The 21,519-nt window shown below is 38.8% G+C and overlaps 1 protein-coding gene across 5 annotated transcripts in view; it reads left to right on the forward strand.

The window, feature by feature from the left end:
• The first annotated feature begins 12,103 nt into the window (after positions 1 to 12,103).
• LOC124160228 (serine/threonine-protein phosphatase 2B catalytic subunit 2-like) overlaps positions 12,104 to 21,519 on the forward strand; it is a 517,396-nt gene continuing 507,980 nt past the window's right edge. For all 5 annotated transcript variants that reach the window (XM_046536039.1, XM_046536041.1, XM_046536036.1 and 2 more), the window contains exon 1: positions 12,104 to 12,290. In XM_046536039.1, coding sequence (XP_046391995.1) covers positions 12,242 to 12,290 — 49 coding nt within the window. In that variant the 5' untranslated portion in view covers positions 12,104 to 12,241. The remainder of the gene's footprint in view (positions 12,291 to 21,519) is intronic.

Consider the following 21,519-nt stretch of genomic DNA (forward strand, 5'->3'; position numbering starts at 1 on the left):
GGCACTCGAAACTAAGAGCTTTGCAATAGTAGAAATTCCATTATCACTTCACAAAATTATTGGTGATTCATTTGCATGAAAGAATTCAATAACCAAATTATAATGAATTTTTCATAATTTTGTATAACATCCCTATCTGAGAATTGATGCTCCATTCTGTAATCAAGTCAAAAAAAAGTTTAATGTTGACATGAGGGATGTCTACCTAGTGTGTGGACTACCTCAGGGGTGAGATATTAGTCGAGGCCATGATGACAGCACACCACAGCATAGAGATCATTTACTCATTTTAGGTCTGCGGTTACAGAGTCAGATTAGAGGTGCAATGCAACTATTTTTTGAGGAAAAATTGTTCTCCGCATGAAATTTCTCTTTTCGAATGTATAACAAATGTGAATAAAATCTAAAGAGTGAAAAGTTAGTCCGAGAGTACCATCTCAGTGTTCACCTAGTCCAAATGAATACTTTCTCATGGCAATTCTTATGGATTTTATCACTTGCACATGTGGTAGGATGGAAATGAACTTATTTCCTGCCAAGCAGGGTTTTAAACTCTGATATGAGGTTCATTTTGTGGCTGCCATGGTATGGAAGGTAAAAAATATATTTACTTTTACGTGGATGGAGGGTTCAACCCTAATGATAGAATTAATTCAGAAGAACTAGGCATGATAGAGTGGTCAATATTGAAAGAAACACCTGCAATTTTCTACGATTATTTATTCCAAATGAAATACGTAAAGGATTCATATATATCCATTAAAATCTTTTCATGTACAACTAGTTTTGACGCTATCTTTAGGTTCCTCATGGTTCCAGGTTGCTGGAATTTTTATACCCGGTGTAAGCATGAAGTGGGGGGAAGATTGTGCAGATTTTAGGCAGAAGGGATAGAATTGAAGTGATTCAACCTTCTGATGACTGAATAGGGTAAACTACCCAGTTATTGGCACTTTAAGGACCTTGACGAAGAAAATTAACTCTTGTGACCGTTGTATCACAACTTCAGTTTATTTATAACTTGCCTTAGATCTGAGAGACATGTTGCTTTAGTTTCCCCATGTGAGCGAATTATATTTTACATACAACTATTTACTAAAAATAATTGTTTAAAAAGTCCAATAATCCCAGTTATTGGCACCCTTATTCCAGTTATTGACACACCGTTTTCCAGTTATTGGCACACCAGATTTTCACGCACTGCTTAGCACATTTTCTTTTAAGTTATAATATATTAAAGAAATATAGCCTTTTTAAGCTAATGAATCGATCATTATCTTACCTGTAAGTATATTAAAACAGTGAGAGGTGGTAAAATATCTTTAAGTGAAAATCCAATGCTGTAACTTAAAAATTTTACGTTTTAATGATTTTACGCTCAAAACAAATTATTTTTGGACTCAAAAAGTAAAACTTTACATGTTTATTATGTATTTAGATTAATATTTGTTTTATCTCTTCAAAATATCTATAGATCAGTTTGGGAAGTGCTGTCCTCTGAAAACTCATAGCATTCATAACAAACAAATAGATTAAAGTTAGTATCATCTGGAAGATGCATTTGGTGCGTTTTTGGGACACAATTTAGGTGATACAACTTCTTGCAATTGCTGCATTCAATTCCTACCTTCTTTTGCCCCACATAGGAGTTACATATACCATTGGTAAATTCCTTCCACTGACAGGTGTGAGTACGACTTTTCTTCCAATGCCAGTGAACGATGAGATTCAATGGCGAAAGACTTTTGACCTTGTTGTTGTGATAGATGATAGTTGGTTAACGGGGGAAATGAGATCTACGGCCTCTATAATAGAGGATTCAATAGTGGGTTCTCAAATGGCCGTAAAATTTGACACCACTCGCCAGAGGAATAAGGAAAAAACACTTCACCAGAATGCCCTCCTGTTACAGTTTACGGGAATTACTTCCACGCGACTACCACAGACACAAGCACACACCCCCGAATTGACACCTTCACAAGGCTGTAGGACCTCGCTTAGGTAACCTGGGACCCTTCGCACAGCTGGATGGACTCTTTTACTCCTTTTGAATCACCTATTGTTTTTGTGGTAAAGATGTACTAAAAATACTTTGGGATGGTAGCTATTCCTGCTCATTTCCTAATATCAATGGTTTAGCTGCCTTTTACATTCTCTTTGGCTCTATTTTGAATGGTCATTTTATTGCCTTTTCTTTAAAAGTCTTTTTTGTTGCTTGCTTCTGCAGTTTTTTCTCCTCCCTTTCCTCCTTTCTTAGTTCCTTTTCTGTTTGAGTTTCTTATTTTATTCTTTTTTTCTTGTCATGGCATTATTTCCATTTTTCTGGGGTCAATTTACGTCTTGTACAAATGGTACCCTTTCGGTACTTCTTTTTTTCCTTTCTTTTTCGTGTTTCGGGCCAAAAAAGAATGATATTCATTGAGGTTACACTATATGGTCCTTCATCGTGGCATGGACCCACGGTTAGGTCTGACCTGTGTATGTGTGGCTCAGCAGGAATTTCAGATAATGCTGCCTCAGTCTCCACATAAATCTATCGGTAGTCCTATCTTCTGTGTTATGCTGGTTATGTACAAGTACAATTACTTTATCACCCGTTCCTTCTTCCTCATTCTCCATCAATTTGCATTGTAATTTGATAGCGCTCCCACAATCTATATAGAACTCTGAATTCCTCTCCTTTTCCCAAATTTTGTTGAATACTTCAAAAAATTTCACTTTGCTCTTCCCCAACCATCAAAGAAAAATCATCTTATGGAAGTGGATTCATCTTACAAACTGAGATATTCACACTGACTTTGGATGAACGCTTTCCTAGGCACTTAGAATAATCTATTGCGTTGGCATTCCATGGATATAGACCTAATGCCCTGAAACCATTCTTAACTATTCTAGATAAGTCAATGTTGTTTAATATGGCTGAAAGAATGGGAACAAAATCCTCTTTTTATCGGCGTTAGGGTTTTTGGTCTATTCGAGTACGGCATCCTTCCACTAGTCTTTATTGGCCTAAAGGCAGCCACATCAGCGGGTTGCAATATTTTTGTGGCATTTTGGTACAGAGCAATTAGAATAATTTGAAATTCTTTGAATAGCGAACTGCGGTGGTATAGCAGATGGGTTTTGTGGCCATCTACAAACAACACTACTGGTAATGGGATTTTATTTTCCAAAAGATAAAGATGAAAAACATTCCCAATAAATTTAAAAAACACTTTGACCTCATCCACCCATTGCCACTGCGCCCTATCCCCAATTTTTCAGGAACCTTTTGGACTATTTTATTAGGGATCCTCTGTAGAAGGTAGATGATCATCGGAGGACACGTATTTTTGTAGCTGTAAAAGGCTGGTGTCCTAACACCCCCTGCCACACGCCTTTTAGGCGGCTTGCGGGGTATTACGTAGATGTAGATGTATTTCCTGAGGATGAAAAGGTAATTATGACGGTTAGTGTTGCCTTCACGTGACGGTGGGGGTAACTTCATATACATTTTTTGATCCAGAGGGGCAAGCACTTAGTTCTTTTCAGGGCATGACATGAAATTAGTTTATTCGCCAACTAACACACTATTCAGATCAGAGAGGATATCATACTTGTTTTGTTCTTTAAGAATGTCCTCCATAGGTTTAAACCAGCCTCGGATATATATAGGATATCGCTCACGCATGCACTTGCATCAGTTACTCCTTCAAATGAACGGTAAGAAATTTCAGGGTATAGGAAGCCATGATACCACTTATTTCCAGGAGTATTGCCCTTAGAAGGATTTCCGCGATTATTTTTCTCGAATTCTTGGCATCATCAATCATCAATTGTTTTGCTTGGAATCCTTTGAAGTTATTAATTATCCAATTATTGGCACCCATTTTTCTAGTTATTGGCACCCATGCCAAGTACTGGTTACGCTCATTTCTATGAGTCAAAATATAAAATGCACATTTATACTAGCAGTACAATGCATTTGGCGAACAAAATAAATATATAAATGTAGTTGCTGAAATTTCCAATACTTGGCACCCAGTGCCAATCACTGGAAACTAACAATATTTACATACCAGTGATTGGCACCCCATAAAAATCAATTTTAATTACGATAACAGGCTCTAAATAAAAAACACCCTCATTGAGGTATTACTATCATTACAAATATCTAAGTTTCATACTATTTAATGGGTTAATATTGATAAAAAACGCATCCAAATGAAGTAACATTCTTAATTTTCCGCTAAGAAAACCTCCAATTTCTCCAAAGAAAATGCAGCACTTGGTTATATGGTCCGCAGTCACTTCTCAAATGGTGTAAGGTGGACGGAACCGCTAATACATATTTAGTAAACTTCTTTGATTCTAAATACAGAAGCATCAAAAATGCAATGCATCCCTATCTCTTAATATCACACAGTTAATTACAGAGTGCCAACAACTGGGGAGTGCCAACAATAGGGCATTCTACCCTACCTAACCCATTCGAGGAATGGGTTTGGTATTCAGTCATTCATTAGCCTTTCCCTCTTCCTCCTTTTGGTGATTTTGCTCATGGGCATCCAATCATCACCAGGGCCAGATTTACCAAAAGGCAAAATAGGCATGTGCCTAAGGGCGTCACAGTCCAAGGGGCGCCATCTGTCACCTCATGTGAGTGGCTATGCCTTATCATAAAAATCGGGGAGGGGGGGCTCAAGTGAAGAGGGGTGCTATATGGAGAGGTGCCTATAGCTTAACTTTGGGTAAATCTGGCCCTGGTCATCACCCCTTTACTTCAAAATTAAGGATCTTGGGGTTGAAATGAGACTGGATTTTTTTTCTAGCAGGTTTTTGGATGAATCGGATGTTTTGTCCTTTTTGCAGAAGCATCCATCATGTTCTTGTGCTGTTGTCCTGAAATTCCTCCCCATCTACTCCATGTACACATGTCACAACTCTCACATGCAATTTCATATACCACTGATGTGGAGCATACAGTCTGAGTGAAAACTATCACACCGATCACTCCGATCTGAGTGAACACTATCAGCCATTTTGCTAAATAAGGTTCCTAAATTGGTGGGGGTGTAAAAACAAGTTCTGTACATATTTGTCTGGCCAGAAAACACTTTGATGCTTTTCATGTGTATTTCCTAACAAATGGAAGTTTTACCCATTTATTGGGGTATATCTCACCTTTGAGTTTTGAAATACATACATGTGATGGCCTTATTAGGAGATGTGTTTGGTATTCAATGTCATCAGGGGTGGTCTGGCCAGGTCAGCTGGTTGCTGGTTGCCGAGGGCCCCCCACAAAGCTTGTGTCTATTGTGAAGCATATATGTATGAAAGGTGTAATAAAAGACTGCTCAGATTACTTGTGCCAAAGTTTTTTTTTGCAATTATTAAATTATACGTTTTCATTAGTTGCTTTATTTACAACATACTCAGTGTAAAAAGGTCATAAAAATAGTAAATTAAGTAAAAGTGACAGAAGAATACCTAAATAGAACCTGATACTGTTTTGAAAGGGTTATTTGAAATGGCTATTTTAGATGCTATTTTTATATTTCAGTACAGTTTAAAAGAATGAATTCACAAAATAGAAAATAGATAGGTAGCTGAATTAAAATTAATAATTAAATAAAAATAAAATTTTATTCCAAAATACAATACATATACCATACCAATGAAATTCTTACTTTTCACATCAATTATTTCTTACAAAAATGCTATTTTTTTATTAACTTTGATCTATTTCTTGCTATGAGGGGGGATGTTGGCCGGAGGAGTTTGTGAAGATGGTTTTAATTCCACTACTGAAAAAGAAGAAAGCTGTGAAATGTGGAGATTACAGGACTATTAGCCTAATATCGCACGTGGCGAAAGTGGTACTGAGGATATTGAACATATGAATGGAGGTGAGGGCAAACGAATATCTGGGTGAAGATCAGTTTGGTTTCAGAAAAGGGAAGTCAACTCGTGACGCAATAGCGATAATGAGGTCCCTCGTGGAGAGGAACCTAGCCTATGACCAGGGCATGTATGCCTGCTTTGTGGATTTCGAACAAGCATTTGATAGAGTGAACTGGGTAAAGTTAATGGATATTCTCAAGAAAATAGGTGTAGATTGGAGGGATAGACAACTGATTCGTAACCTGCATATGGCCAGGCTGGGCAAGTGAGGGTAGCGGACGGCGCATCTGGGTGGGCAAGCATGGGAAGTGAGGCAAGGCTATCCTCTTTCGCCGCTTCTCTTTAACGTGTACACTGAAGTGATGGTAAGGGATGTGTGGGATGAGTTAGAAGCTGGGATAAAAGTGGGAGGAATGATGTTCAAATCAGTGAGATTCGCGGATGATCAGGCATTGATTAGCCAGTCAGCGAGGGGGCTTCAGGCTCTAGTGGATGCATTGTACAAGCATTGCGAGGAGTATGGGATGAGGATTAATCACAAGAAAACTAAGGTTATGCGGTTTTGTAAAGCATCACGAGCGAGGAATGTGAGACTTAAGATAAATGTGGGTGGTGAAAAACTTGAGCAGATTGAGCAGTTCAACTATTTATGCTGTACTTTAGAGGAATACGGATACTGTAGGAGGGACATTAGAAAGAGAATTGCATTAGCAAAGGAGGCATTCATGAACGGTAAGGAGCTTCTGAGAGGATCGTTATGCAAAAATTTAAAGAAAAGGTTAGTGAAGAGTTTGATCTGCAGTGTAGCTCTCTACAGTGCGGATACGTGGACATTAAGGAAGGAAGACGAGAAAAGATTGGAGGCATTTGAGATGTGGGTATGGAGAAGGTGAAATGGACGAAGAGGAACAGGAACGACGAAGTGCTGGATGTGGTTGGCGAGGAGAGGCAGCTTTTAGATGAGATACAGAGGAGGCAGAATGTATGGATGGAGCGAATACTTAGCAGAGATGGGATATTGAAAATGGTGTTTGAGGGTAGAATGTTAAGTAAACGAGAGAGGGGAAGGAAAAGAATAGGATTTTTAGATAGATTGAAAGGGAGTAGGCCTTACGGTGAATTGAAGAAGGCAGCGCAGGAAGGAAAGGGAGGCTCCAAAATCACTTCTTTAGTACTCGATGGAAACCTACCTTAATCGGTAGAATATTATAATATAATCTATTACTTGATTAAAGCTTTTGTGGCTCATGGTGATTAAAGAGAGACATATGGGTGTATGCTGCGTGACTGCGATATTGCCCCGACGTTTCATGACCGACTGCTCAAAGCTCCAGAAGAAGTGACAAGTAGTCGGTCAGGAAATATTGGGGCAATTTCTGATACATCACGTAGCATACACCAGTTTGTCTCTCTTCAATCAACTTTTATCTAGTTTTTAAGAGCCAGAATAGTGTCAAAATCCTTGATAAAGTCAATGTTTTGGATGACGTCAAGTTCTTATCTAAAACAATCATTATTCAATATAATCTTATTTAGTATCTACAAGTCAAACAGTTGCAAGCAGCCATTTGGCTGGGCATAGGATGGCATGAGCAGTGAGGGATGACTATGCCTATAGTAGTTGGTTTTCTAAACATTCCAAAATTGTTTTTCTTATTATGAATAGATATTGTAAAATCTAAAAATTCAACTTTCTGGAAATTTCTTTATCAATTGTAGATGATGTTTTTGAGAAGAAAGTTAAAACACATTAAAACATGTCAGATTGATGACGGCTTCCAGTCCAACAGCATAAAACATCGTCCACATAATGAAACCAATAAAAATTTTTATTAGCTAGTGCAAGGGTGGGCAATTGTTTGTGCTCGAGGGTCACTTGGTATGACCAAATGTTATCAGAGGGCCACACCATTTGCATTGATTGTATTCATCAGTTCACATTATATTTAATTTCAGAAAAAATATAAATTGTATAATAAAAATCAAACAATAGTGGTAGTTTTTTCAACTTATTTATTTGGCTAACTTTATATAAGTTAAATTTCTAGCTGCTAGCATATTTTATTATATAATCAATTTAATGAGATAAGTGTACCCTATCACATTTTATTTTAATTTTGCGTTGGCCCATCACAAACTCTTTGGCGGGCCACAATTTGCCCACCTTTGCTCTAGTGCATCATTAAGATCAAGAAGTTTCTTTTTGAACCTATTGAGAGGCCCTTGTCCTTTTGATAATAGCTGCCATTAAAAAGGAAGCAAAGCATTGCACAAAGATTTTTTCAAAATCAGATTGTATTCAGGAATGCCACTACAGCCCCAATATTTTTAAAAATTTCAAAAAAATCAGGCAAAGTTAAGGATCAACCTCCTATGGACACCAAGCTATGATAACTAACATCATTTAAGTAATAACAATTACTTTAATTTTCAACAGTGCCTAAATAAAATGTATAGCTTATTTGATGAAATGTATGTGTTCACTGAGTGTATCGCTCTTGAGATTAAATTAAATTAGTAGTGTAGGCAACCACAAAACCTCTTCATCCATCCACAAAGCCAATTTTTTGGCTATGTGCCTGCTTTCACCAACTGACTAATCAATACCTAATCTTTATCAAAACTCACTGATTTAACATGTTCACTGCCTCTTCCATCATAATATGTTTGTTGTATTTGAGGGAAATTTGTCCCATTTGCCCCTGCCAAGTCACATCTAATGCTTAGAAGCAATTTTAAGAATTTTTTTCAGGGGTGCATTACTTATGCTGCGCTAAACCATAAGGTGTACAGTAAATGTTGTACCTATGTGAAGCTCGTGTTACTCAAACAGTCCTGTATCCTGCCATTCCGCAAAATAAACCCTCTCTATTAAAACTCACTCACTAATTCAGTAGGTACATTAGTTTTCCTAGTTTTGAATCAGACACTGTATGAAAACTTTTTACAGACGCTCCTCTGCAAAAGAGAGAGTGTTGGTTAGTTCAAAAACTCAAATCCTCTCTTCCAAACTCATGAGCCTCTTGAACCCAACACATTTTTAGGATGAATAAAATAAAGGCATGATGAACTAGAATTGAATGTGGATACCTTAAATTCAAGGCAACAGTACATTTATTCCTTTGTCCACCACTTATACCAAAAGGCTGGCACATTGCTTTTTGTTTTCTCCAGCTGTCTCACTCAGAGCCAGTTCTAGACATTTTTATACCGTAGCAAAAAATATTACCCTTATAAATAACCTGAGAGATAGTAAGGATTCTCTCTGGAGAAATTTTAATATAAATACAAATACTTTATAAATATGGGTTACGGCTTAAATGTCAGCTTAAACTTATAAAAATATATCCTGACTTCTACAATAATTTTGTGGAGTAAACCAACCCTCAACCTCTAATATCCTTGTTTGATTAGTACTGAACTTCGGCACCCTGTTTTGCTTGGTGCCCTACACCACCACGTACTTCGCTTGGCACTTAAACAGGCCCTAGTCTCACTATACATTAAGTAGGAGTGAATCATTTTCATTTGCTTTTGATGCAATAGTTCACATAGCTCCTTTCAGTTTTCTAACAACTTTCTAAAGCATTGTAGTATGGTTGTCTTCACTAAATCAGTATGAATGGGTTGAAAGATGAACAATATTTACTGTATTCCTCCGAATATAGTCCCCCTCTGAATAAAGTACCCACCCCCCCTAATTTTGAGGCTTGAGTTTCGGGAAAAAATTTTTAAAATGGGTTTGCACATAGTCCCCCCCTTAACTTTTATCACGGGCAGTTATGGATAAAATGGGGGACTATATTCAGACTTATACGGTATTTATTATAATAAGCAATTCAATTGTAAATATTCAGCATTGAATGCACAATAGATTATTTTTGGACTGGCTCCTCTCCAGCTTTGCTAGATGCATTGTTATGTACTTATATTTTTTTTTAATTTCATTGTCCTGAATTAAAACTCATTTATCACACACAACCATGACCTTGGTGGGAACAACCTACCCAGGTGGGACTCGAACCCCTGACTTTCGGTTTGGTAGGCGAGGACTTTACCCCGCCGCCCCTGAGGCCAGCAGGGTTATGTCCACTAATTCCATTATATATTGACCATCTTTCTGCACACATCTAGTTCATTTTAATTTCATCATTGATAAAGGCCTTGTTGACACAGTCATTTTGTAGTTATGAATGACACTTATAAACTTGATGTCAAAATGTAAATTCAGTGAAGTATGAAGTCATCAATAGTATTAATCATTTTTGCAAGTCTCTTTGTAAAAGATCAACCATGACTTTCATTCAACCATAGAAAAATTCATCAATGTAAAACACTTTCGCTCAACTTTTTCAAACCATACTAAAATGAACACTTAGCTGCCTTGTCCTACACATGCATTAGGATACTCTATCTTACATGAGGCCAAATGCTTTCGTACAATTTCAACCCATACTTGGAGAATTTTTCTGAAGCTGAAATCATTTCGTGGATGTCAGAAGTTGGCATTATCCAGGTTGACATGAAGAGTTTCTTGGTGCACAAATAATTTAAAACTGCATTATCAAGATTCCAACTCGTTGCTGTTCAATATAACCAGTTGTTATATGTTCCAGTTAGTTATGAAATAACCTATCAAAAAGAACAATAGAGTGATACCCCCATATAATACAACCTATATGGAAGTAAATATGGGTAATGCCACGGTGTGAATGTTTGAGGCACTGACATCAAGGCACAAGGAAAATATCAAGACACCATGACATTTTCCCCACGGGTCATCATAACATCAGGAAGGAGCTTTAGTCTCCAGTCTCAGGACAGTTTGAGTAATGACACACAACAATGATGCAACCCGGTGGTTGAGTTGGATATTGTGACAGTGGAAGTCCTTAGCCCTGTGCGCAATTCCATTTTTCATCTTTGTTTATAACCTTGGTCAAAACCTTTTGCAGAAAATCTGCATTAATTTAGTTGCAACTTCTGTCTCATCCATAGTGTCAAACGAAGTTGATAAAATATGAATCAATAAAAGAAAAATGGTGAGAAACCAAGGGAATCAAAGGACGTTCATTCCACTGGTAAAATCAACTGAGTATGGTAAAAATAATGAGAAATACAGCCAGGAAAGCCTATCTTCAAACCTGTAAAGTCAGATTTTTGACCATAAGCTGATATATTTCTTTGTCATCAAGAGATCATTACCATACGAGCCTTCAAACGTCCATGTAACTTGCAGTTTTAGAATTCAGCGACTCAATAACATCAAAACATTCATGGCCATAGTTGGATAAAGAAGGTACTTGCGAATTCTTACTAGATAGGAATTTTATTGCAGATGATTTCTTGTTAATAATGGCAAAAGCAACGAAGAATATTTCACCACATGACCTTGAATTTCTTGTCATCAAAGGCATTGACATTGTAAAATCTTAATGTCTTTCATACAGCTCCAGTTTACATCAAGTTATACCTTTTTTACGCCCAAAGTATTTAGAATTTATAATTATGAAACACATAGTACACCAATATAGATAACAATTGTATCTTAAACAAGAAAAGGATGTTCACAAGCTTGCCTAATCAAATAATGTAAGAGTTTCAACAACGAGCCAAAAATAAAACCTTGATTGAAAGGAGTACGAACAGTTTAAAAAAACATTTCCATAACTGTTCAGCATTAACTATTGATAGGACAAAATATTGTCAATTTCAAATAAAAGCCAGCATCACATTACCTAATTCGACGGAAAATTACAAACCTTACAAATAAAGTGCCAATGGGTACGCCCAGCGAGTAAAATTTAGTATAAGCTATGGAATTGGCGTCAGCTATTAAAAGATTCGAACTACTCCGTTTATCAGATTGAATTTATCTAAATAAAGAAACTTATTAGCACGAATTAATGAGAAAATACGTTTACAAACACTGAGGCTGAAAACTTGACTGAATTGCGATTAGACCGTATTTTTCGGCTGCTACTATGAAAATTTTATAGCAAAAACTTATATTTGACAGGGACTTAAATAATAATTATAGCAAATATCAAAGAACTTTAATCAAACATCAAGTTATTAAAATAATTAAAAATAATGTTCATTGGTTTTATTATTAAATAAATATGAACTAATGATGGCAGGCATGTAAGAGAGATGCACATTGGGAGCGTTTTGTATTACTAATTTCTCATACTGTGGGACAAATGGTCTCCCTGCGCCGAATTCTGCGCAGTGTGCATTGCTGTTAGGTTTCCAGTGCACGACATTTTGTGTTTCAGTAGAATTTAGCTTGTGATATCTGTGGTATCCAGGAACATCCGATGTTTATGGTGTAGTATAAGTGTATAAGAACTTCGCAATGTCGTCGAACAATCAGAAACTCTCAACCACAGAGCGGGTGATCAAAAGTAAGTGCCTTAAACGTTCCTTCGGTATTGGTGTTATATAGCTGCTTTACTTGGATTGATTTTCTCCGTCGCCATTTCTATCGATTACTCTATGTTATACGTTGCTTTTTATCGTTAAAATATGCATGAGGTTTAAAGCAAAAAACACGGGGTTGAAATCTTATGAAGTATGTGCATTTGCCTTTCGTGACTCATAATGTAACTTCGCTGTAAGCTTCACTGTCAAGGGTCGTCTGCTTGGAGGATGGGCTATGTTGCATTTATTCTGAAGCGGAGCGTATTATGTCAGTTACGAAAGCTGTTGCAGTAAGTTATTGTAGTTTGTTGATATTCTGCGTGAATTCGAAATTTTTAACAGCTTACAGTAATAGTTTTGAAAAATATTGAGCAATAAGCGATGTTTATGCTAGCATCGCTCCTTTGTTTATCCTTATTAATTTCACAGTTGAGTGTTTTCTGATATTGTGATACTTTAGCCCTTATTTATAAACGACATTATATAATCCAAATTAAATTCAACGATTATTCACAAATATTACCTTTCGAACGACGTTCCCGCGACCCATATTTCAAGAGCCCTACCGGTTTTTCCTTTAATATTCCAGTTAATGATTTTTCGAATGATTAAGGTTACGTCGTACTGAGTTAACCAAGCATTGCAACCATGAAAATTTCATTTTAAGGTAAATGTGACTTGGAGATGTAGTTGGCAGGTAAAATTCTTTGCGGATATTATGTCTAGTCCTGCTATTTGTTGCGGATTACTTCGAACGTTGTGGATTATATCATTATATTGCGAATGTGATGAACTTTGATCTTCAGCATTGAATTGCTTTTATTTTGCATGTATCCCGTTACAGTATGGATTGGCCCTTTCTGCTTTATATCTCTGTGTGTAATCAATCCTAGTGTAAGTGCAGGAAATGTGTTGCTACTCGCACATGAGAGTTGCTTAGAATTGAGTGAACTTCCTGCTGTTGTGTTTGTATTGTGTCAGGGTGAATGTGTGGCAATTAATAGCCAGCATTTGGTCTGTGATTATCGTGATTTACATAGTTACAAAATATGATTATATCATGGTCTGTGTTCTTGGAAGTGACGTTGTGCTTCAGTATTAACCCCCGTCAAACTACCGTTTCTGGGACTCAGCAGTGAATTTATGAGACTTCCCGAAGACTTATATTGGATGACATCAATTAAAGAAATCCTGGATGTAATGTTTTTGTCAGAGGTCGCGTTATGGACCAATTAAACCATGTGTACAGTGGGAAGGACTTAAACATTCTTTGGAGGTGCATCTCGATTCCTCATGTTTATGGAGTACCTACTTCGCCCGCGGTGTTTGTGTGTACCAATGTGACCAGTGGCCCTGTGCTTGGCATGTTCTTGGGATTTGCCCGGCGGCGGAGAGCTCGCCAGGAAATGGGGGACACCCGATCCGAAGTTTGTCGCGGTATTGATGTTGTAGCGGGATGCACCTAATTACCCGCGATCCACTTTCTGCTTTCTCAATCTCCTAATCTGTCATATCATCCGGTTTCTCGGGAGCCTCTCTTTGATTCCTTCGCATGCTGCGCCGCCCGTGGCTTGGAGTGAGGGTCGGTCGAAGGGGCAGGGAAGAGCGGGCGATGGGCGGAGGAGATGTCGGGGTGGCATGTTTAGTGCGACGGAAAATGTGACTGCTGGGCCCGGGTTGTGCTCGGAGGGGTCTTACCCCTTGATCCACCTTGGAAGAGTTCGGCCTCGCACAGTGCCCAAGTCACGCTCAGGCGGTCGTGATGCCGGCATGCTCATTTATGCTCACATTTAGTAGCGATTGCTTGGCTGATTGTCATGCACGAGTGATGTACTTACTTGGCACATTTAGGGGAGGAAACACGTTTGGAACATTTGCGTCAGTGTGTGATGGAGGTGTTGATCCCCATCTTGCTGAAATTTGTATGTAGTTGAAATGAAGTTAGAAAGGTCGGAATCGACCGTTCTTTTATCATACCCATGTAGAGGAAGGTGATTTTCTAAGGCCTTACTGGGAATTTGATGAGCCACATGCATCGGATTAGAAAATTTACTAAATGCGAGAGAGGCTAGTTTTTTTAACCTTCTCCGTATTCACTGTTATTCGTATTTGACCATTGACAGAAAGGAATTATCTAGTAAATATAATAAGTAATAATCTGTAAGGGATTTTGATATTGTGTCTTTCGTTCGATTTATTTAATAAGCTAATATGAGACTGCAGATGTAATCCATTCAGAAAAGGTGGCAAAGGAGTCGCAGTATAACAACTAATCGTTTATGTATGAGAGCGCATCGGCTATCCGTTTTCACAATGCGAAAACGGACTTGTTCATTGATTGTAATGTACCTCCATCATTATCATCATCAAAACATACCTCATCACGTAAACTTAGAAATTCCCATCCTTCGTGATTGACTGCATTAAAATTTAGCCTTGCGATTACCCTGCCGCCCACCGCCTTTTGCGATGGGAGGTGGAAATTTGGTTTTGCTGGGTAGTCCCAGTTAGATGTTTTCTCTTCATTTGAGACAAGCACTAGACTTTCTTGCTCGCATCATCAGCCTGAATTACCACGGTATGTAACTCGTATCAGCTAGCTTTTCTATTGGTATACACAGGATTGCTACACTAACTGAAATTAACTGAGAAGATATATTAACATGGAAATCGATAAAATATGCTGGAAAAGCTTCAGGCTAGTAATAAATAATAACGACTTAAATTTAATTTCATCCTTTACCTATATAAAATATCCGCAAGTACTGAAACTGCTCGATCTACGGGATCGGTGCATATTTTGAAGTGGTAAAGGCTCTTTCACCATTTTCTATCATTTTTTGAGTGAGCTCGTCTTTACGTTTAGGAAAATTGTGAGGGTTAAAAAGGTAATAAATTGACTTTAATGCACCTGCGATTGGTGTAAATACTTAAGGGATAGAAAAACCTGATCTTATGACTTTCACCAATGTTTACAATTTCTATACATTCTTCTGTGCATATATTGTAAATCCGTCGTAATTGAACCGAAAGGTCGCGTTGAGGTGCCGAGTTGCTAAAATATGCTAGGTTAACCCCATCAAAAGAATGAGCGGGATTAGTCAACGTAATTATAATAGGCTTTTTTCTATCCATTTCCAATTTTTTCAATTACTGATAAGTTATTGGATTCGAAAGAAAGTAGATGACTGGCTATATTTTCTGTCGGTTTTTTCGGCGTTGATTTGTGCTCAATCGATCGAACGACATGTGATGTATATACTCATTCTTTGTGGCTAAAGCTACTTTTTAGCCGCGCGCGGGACGTCTGGAGGGTACTACTGATTTTTACGCATATGTACTCTAATTGATTGAATTAGATGCTACAAAAATAATTCCTCCATATTGGGTACGAATGTTAGTTCTTACTCTATTGGATATTAGTGTTCATTTAGTAATTTCCACAGTTCCTCCCGTAATGTATGTAGTTTTCATTGTAAATGTTTGGGATTTGGCCTGACTCCTAATTATATGTCTGTGATTTGAAGAAGGTACTATTTGGGAGGGGTGGACTGGCCGGGCTGATTCTAAAAAAATGCCTTATATTTAAACCTATCTTACCTGTAGGATTACGTTTAATAATAATAAAGACCTTTATTTCTTATTAGTTCTTTGCCCTCTTCAACCATACAACAATATGTTGAGTTCCATGCAATTGCTCCTGATTCATCGGAATATATGCATCGTTTCTCTTCCTTGGATAAAAAAATAATTGTTTTGAGGTCTATTTCGGTCATTTAAGCTTCAGTCTCGATAATGTTTGAAGTACACATCTAGGGATCCAGGTTGAAACCCATTTCATTGAATGTGCAGCAGCCATCATTTGCAGTATCCACACCATATTATTGGAATTGGTTTTTGGTTATGTCCTTTCAAACCTGCGATTCTAAGTGCCTATAATTTTTATTTAAAGTTTACAAAGCATATAATACGATGGGCTCTGCACTGATTGGCAAAGGGTTACGTGCGTGTTCAGGGACGGAAACGTCGCCGTAATGAATGAATAATTGTAATGAAAAAAATGGCTAGTATTGTCAGTGAACCATGTCATTGACGCTTTCCCTACTATTCAGAGGTATGGAAAATACGATACCTCTTGGTTCTTACCATGTTTATCATTTACCGTGCCGTTCAATGTACCTGCCCCAGGCCATGTCCTCTTGTCCCTTGTATATGCCAATGTTTCATTATTTTTTTTATTAAAAAAATTTTTTTCGTTTGTATTTAATTTCTCTAAATGACCTCAATTGATCTTAAGCATTATGCTGTACGATTATTTAAAAGACGTGATTTATTTATAGTTATTGTCGGTTTACTCCGTTGCGGCATCATATGGTTGGAGGGAGGGGTTCTCCAAAATTGTCACCTAAGTATTCGAATGTTTATTCCGATTACTTGGATACTCTAGTAATTATTCATGAATTAAAGTCGTTATACGAGTGCCAGAATGATTGATTGAGTGTAAAAACAAGTGGATACTTCGAATACCCCGGTGAACTCTAAAACCACCAGTTTTCGGGATCTGCAGCGTGGGTCATTCTGCAACGAATTTACCGGCGTGAACCCAGACATGTTTTACGTCGATGAAGACTCGAATGAGGTATATACGACATTCATCTGGTCATTGTAATAATATGAGTACTCTGTATTTCTTCGCGTAATCAGGTATTTATTTTAACATTTAAGTCATTGCTTGGGTACACAAGTTGCAAGGAGATTGGTATTAGCAAACTTTCAAATTTCATCGAAAAGTTAATGTTTAAACCCTTACGTGATGATTTAGTGAAGTTCCTCATAGTAATTATGGGAGGACTCTATTGATTCAGGTTTTGTTTTATTCGCTTGAATATAGAAGTAATCATATCGTTTAGGTATTTAAGTAATCATATGGGTGCTTAGGTAACAACTGTTATGATACCTGATCGATTTCAAGTCCTAAGTCCTGTTCCTCATATTTCCCATTCAGCGAAGTTATTTGGGTAAACCGGCGCCATAATTTCTTCTCCGCTGTGGGAGATTCGTTTTTCCGTATTCAGTTCTTTTCTTCTAATTTTCAGACAGATTTTGTATTTTCAATTTTTCTCAAATGATTTGAGCGTCCCCCTGTAATATCAGTGTTAGAAGGTCGCAATTTCTGTATCTTTATTGGCAGTAAAGAATAGGCGAAGAAAGGGTGCTATAGATCACTGTGCGACAAAGAAGAACACGGTGGTTTACCCGCATAATGAGACAAAGCAATGACATGGGAAAGGTAATGCAAGAATACTGATAGAATTGATGATAAAGTTCCCACAGAATGACCAAGAGACAAGTGTTTTTGGCAGATCAATAAGGATACAGAGAAGAGCCTCAGTGTTGGCTTCCCACAATGTGAGCTCGGGTTCAAATCTCGTCTATGGCAGAGAGTTTTCAGTGAATACCCAATCCCTGAATGAGTGCTTCTTGGAGGCACTCCTAGTGCAACGATTTGTCCGTCGGATGGGATGTTAAGCCGTGGTCCTCTGTGTGCTTTTCGTTTAGAGCAGGCCGATACTGACGCCGAAATTCTCTCCATTCTTCCCTTCCCACCCTTCCAGTGGCGCTAATGACTTCAGCTGTCAGTCGCATCCTTCAATTACCATGCTATGAGGAGCATCAGGGAAGTAATGTGCTAGCAGGGGGTCGGGAGGAACAGAGAGCTGTAGCTCACCATCTAAGGATTAAGCAATGACATAAATGAATTGGCGGGATAATGAATTGTAGTAGGCCAGGTCTGATCTGGAGTGTATCGCTTTACAGTACGGAAACGTGGAAACTTAACTAACACAAAAAATACGTGGCTTTCGAAATGTGGACGTGGCGAAGAATGGAAAGGATGGAGTGAACGGAGAGGAGGAGGAACGACGAACTGCTGGGCACGACGGGTGAGAATAGGCAGCTTCTAGATGAGATACGGAGGAGGCAGAAGGTTTGGTTGTAGCGAGCGGGGAGGGGATTTTGAAAACATTGTTGGAGGGAAGAACTGGTGGAAAACTTCTTAAATACTCCATGGAAACCAACCTTATAGGTCTGTTTACGCGGTACCTTAACGCGTACGGGTTAATGTCTAATGTATGAACGCGAGAATGAACGCCAAAATGCACCGTGTAACCACCCAACTTGTGCGAATGCATGCACAGAAAATAGAACCTGTTCTAATTTGGTTCATGCATTCGTACATGTTCCGTTCCGGTCCACAAAAATGATTCATGCAAACAGACATTAACTCGTACATGTTAATGTATCGTGTAAACAGGCCTTAATAGGTAGAATACGCACTTTAATGAGAATTCGTGACTTCTCTTGCCACACTCCTTTGTAGATGACGGCGGCAACGCGCTGGGTCGCCTGCACCAGTTCTGTGTTTTTTTTATTCGCCTTGTGATTCCGTCTGAAGCGTGTTGGTCCTTCCGGTGCAGGAATGGCTGTGAGGGAGAGAGCCACCACCACCACCGCCGTCGGGGGAATTCCTTTTATTCTTCGCATCTCTATTTCGATCACCATCCGGGTGTCGGGGGCGCCCCTCCCTCCCCGCCGCCCCCCGTCCGCCCCCGTGGGAACCCCTTTCTCTCTCTCTTTGCGCGCAGTCCCGCCCCGCAGCGGGCAAGCTTCCCGCGCCTCTCCTCAGCTGCTGCTGCTCCCTGCCTCCATCGGCCCTCGAGTGTGTGTACACCGAAAGCTGCCGGTCGGTGGTGCAGTGGCGTTGGCCGCACTGCGTCTGCGTCGTACCATTTACGCGAGCGGCATGGGATGCCACAACAACGATGGCTCCCGTTACGAGTGGGCTATGTTGCCGTGCTTTCGTAATTAATACTATGATCAGATCCGAGAAATGTCAGAGTTGGATGTTTTGCTGTTCTCCTCAGATTTTTCGCATTGAAATGCCCACACTGGACCTATTTCATATACCTTATTACTGAACGGAGTCTGACGTTCAACTGTACGATAGTCAAATAAGACATGTCACATTTGTGATAATGTTTGTAGGGCTTGCGCCGCATTGGTTGTTGACATATTCGCCGAAAGTTCCCTCAGCGTCTTGGTTCAATCAAAATTTCTCCGCGGAAGCCTCCGCAAAAAGAGATAACTCTAATTTAGGATCTGGGAGATGTAATACTATAGATCTTCTTCCGCTTTTATTTCATTGACCCCCAGTTTTATATTCTCATCGGCCTCGTCTATATTGTCCTCTCGTTAAAAGTAATTCCCCAAATATCAGAGAAATTAGAATCCATGGAGCATGTTCTTCATTATTTTTATTTTCACGCGATGACGTGCGTTTTCCACATACGTTGTGCCCTTATGATTTGGATTAGGAGAGTAAAGTTAGAAGGCATTCCTGATTGATTGCTCACTGCGAGAAAATCTTGGCGGTTGTTTACCAGTCTTTTCTATCTTCTGATCACTTACTCCTGTGTTTCAACCCGTAGGTTGGTTACCCGGTAATGTAATCGATTTTGAACTGCCCCTATACAGTAGAAATGCTTACGAGGCAACTATAGATCTTGAAACTGGTTGAGCGAACCTAAAATCTTTCTGGTAACTTGTTGACATAAGAACGAAAAGTAGGAGCCAATGGTAAAGTTCGACTGGAATACGGAATTAACTGCCATTTTTGTAAAAATATTATATATTCCCTGCGCGTGTCATGCTCTACCATCTTTCGTTAAAAAATTGGCCTTTCCTTGCTTTTTTTGGAGAATACGTTGATATATTGAAAATATTCCATGTAATTTCTCTCAAGTTGCAGGTATTTCTTTTATTATCCCAGCAAATTGCTTTTCTCTCCTCGTGCCATTAACCCTTTTATCTTCTTTTTCTTCCTCGTTTTCCCATCATCCTTCCTTCCATCGCAGTCATCTTTTCAATTAACTTTCTCTCATCCGCCGGAACTTTCTCTACCGCTGATCTAATTAAATAATGATGAGCACTGTCTTTGGTCAAAAGCTTGCTTTATGTCATGTACGGTATCAGTATTTAAAAAAGCACGTCTATAATATCATCGCTCTTTCGTTGCGCCCTTCCGCTGTCGCCCGAGTCTGCGTTTTCCACTTTGTTAACCAGCGCATTCAACGGATGAGTAACGCGCCCACTATGGGGTTTTGGTGGCTGGAACTTCCTTTGGGCTCTTATTTAGGGCCCCTGCGCGTGATTCTCGATTTGACTTGGTTTTCGTGGAAAGGGAAACGATGAATCGTGTGCCGTTTCAGCCTACCTTCGATTCAACTCCTTACGTAAACAGTTCTCGGGCTTCCATTCGGGCTGGATCTCCATTTAGAACGCCGGGAGAAAGTTAAATCTTTCAAATCCTTACGTAGTCTAGTATTTGATATATTCTGTCATCTTTCAGGCGGTAAAATGAATTCTTCTCCGAAAAAAGTACCTCGGGGGCTCTGCTCTCTTTTCCTCTTCATCTAGCTGTCATGCCGCCTGGGTTTTCATGAATAGCTTCGAGATAGGTGCGTAACGGACGTTATCGGGGAAAAAGGGCCGCTGAAAGGGATGCGATTGAGAGCTACTTTATTGAAATATCTAGATATTCTCCAATGTATGGCCTCGGACTTTCTCCAAAATATTACTGTTGATGTTAGTGTAATTGATCAATGCACTGTTATTGTCATGTCTTCACCGTAATGGTACCCTGAAGCTCCCCTCTTGGTTGTTAGGCTGCGTGTCATGTGAGTTCATCCTAGTGTACAGCAGGTTCTTGGAACTCTGGGGGTAAAATTGCAGAATGGTATAGAAGACCTGCTCACTCTTTCGGAAGAAGCGTCACATTTGTTCCTGTTGGCAATTGACGTGTTTTCTCTCAAAATCATGTGGAGGAATTTAACATTTGTTGACGGTGTTATCCTTCCCTTTAGTGAAAGAAATAATGTTTTTCGACATGTATATTCTTCCTTAGTATGTACGTACCCTCCTACGTATATGCTGTTGCTTTCCTAAATAATCAATGGGGAGGAGTTGATTTGAGATTCATAAATTAGTGCTTGTAACTATTTCCAACTTTTGTGACGCACAATTTTATCAAGGATTTATGCTTGAGATTTTTACGTCAAAGTAGCCCCGTGAAAGTTTGCTCCAGCTATCAGTTATTTTAAATTATTCGCTCACTTTTAATAGCCCAGGGCCAGGTTTATCCTCAATTATCCGAAC

Source organism: Ischnura elegans, chromosome 6 (genome assembly GCF_921293095.1).
Source record: "Ischnura elegans chromosome 6, ioIscEleg1.1, whole genome shotgun sequence".
NCBI classification, from domain to species: domain Eukaryota; kingdom Metazoa; phylum Arthropoda; class Insecta; order Odonata; family Coenagrionidae; genus Ischnura; species Ischnura elegans.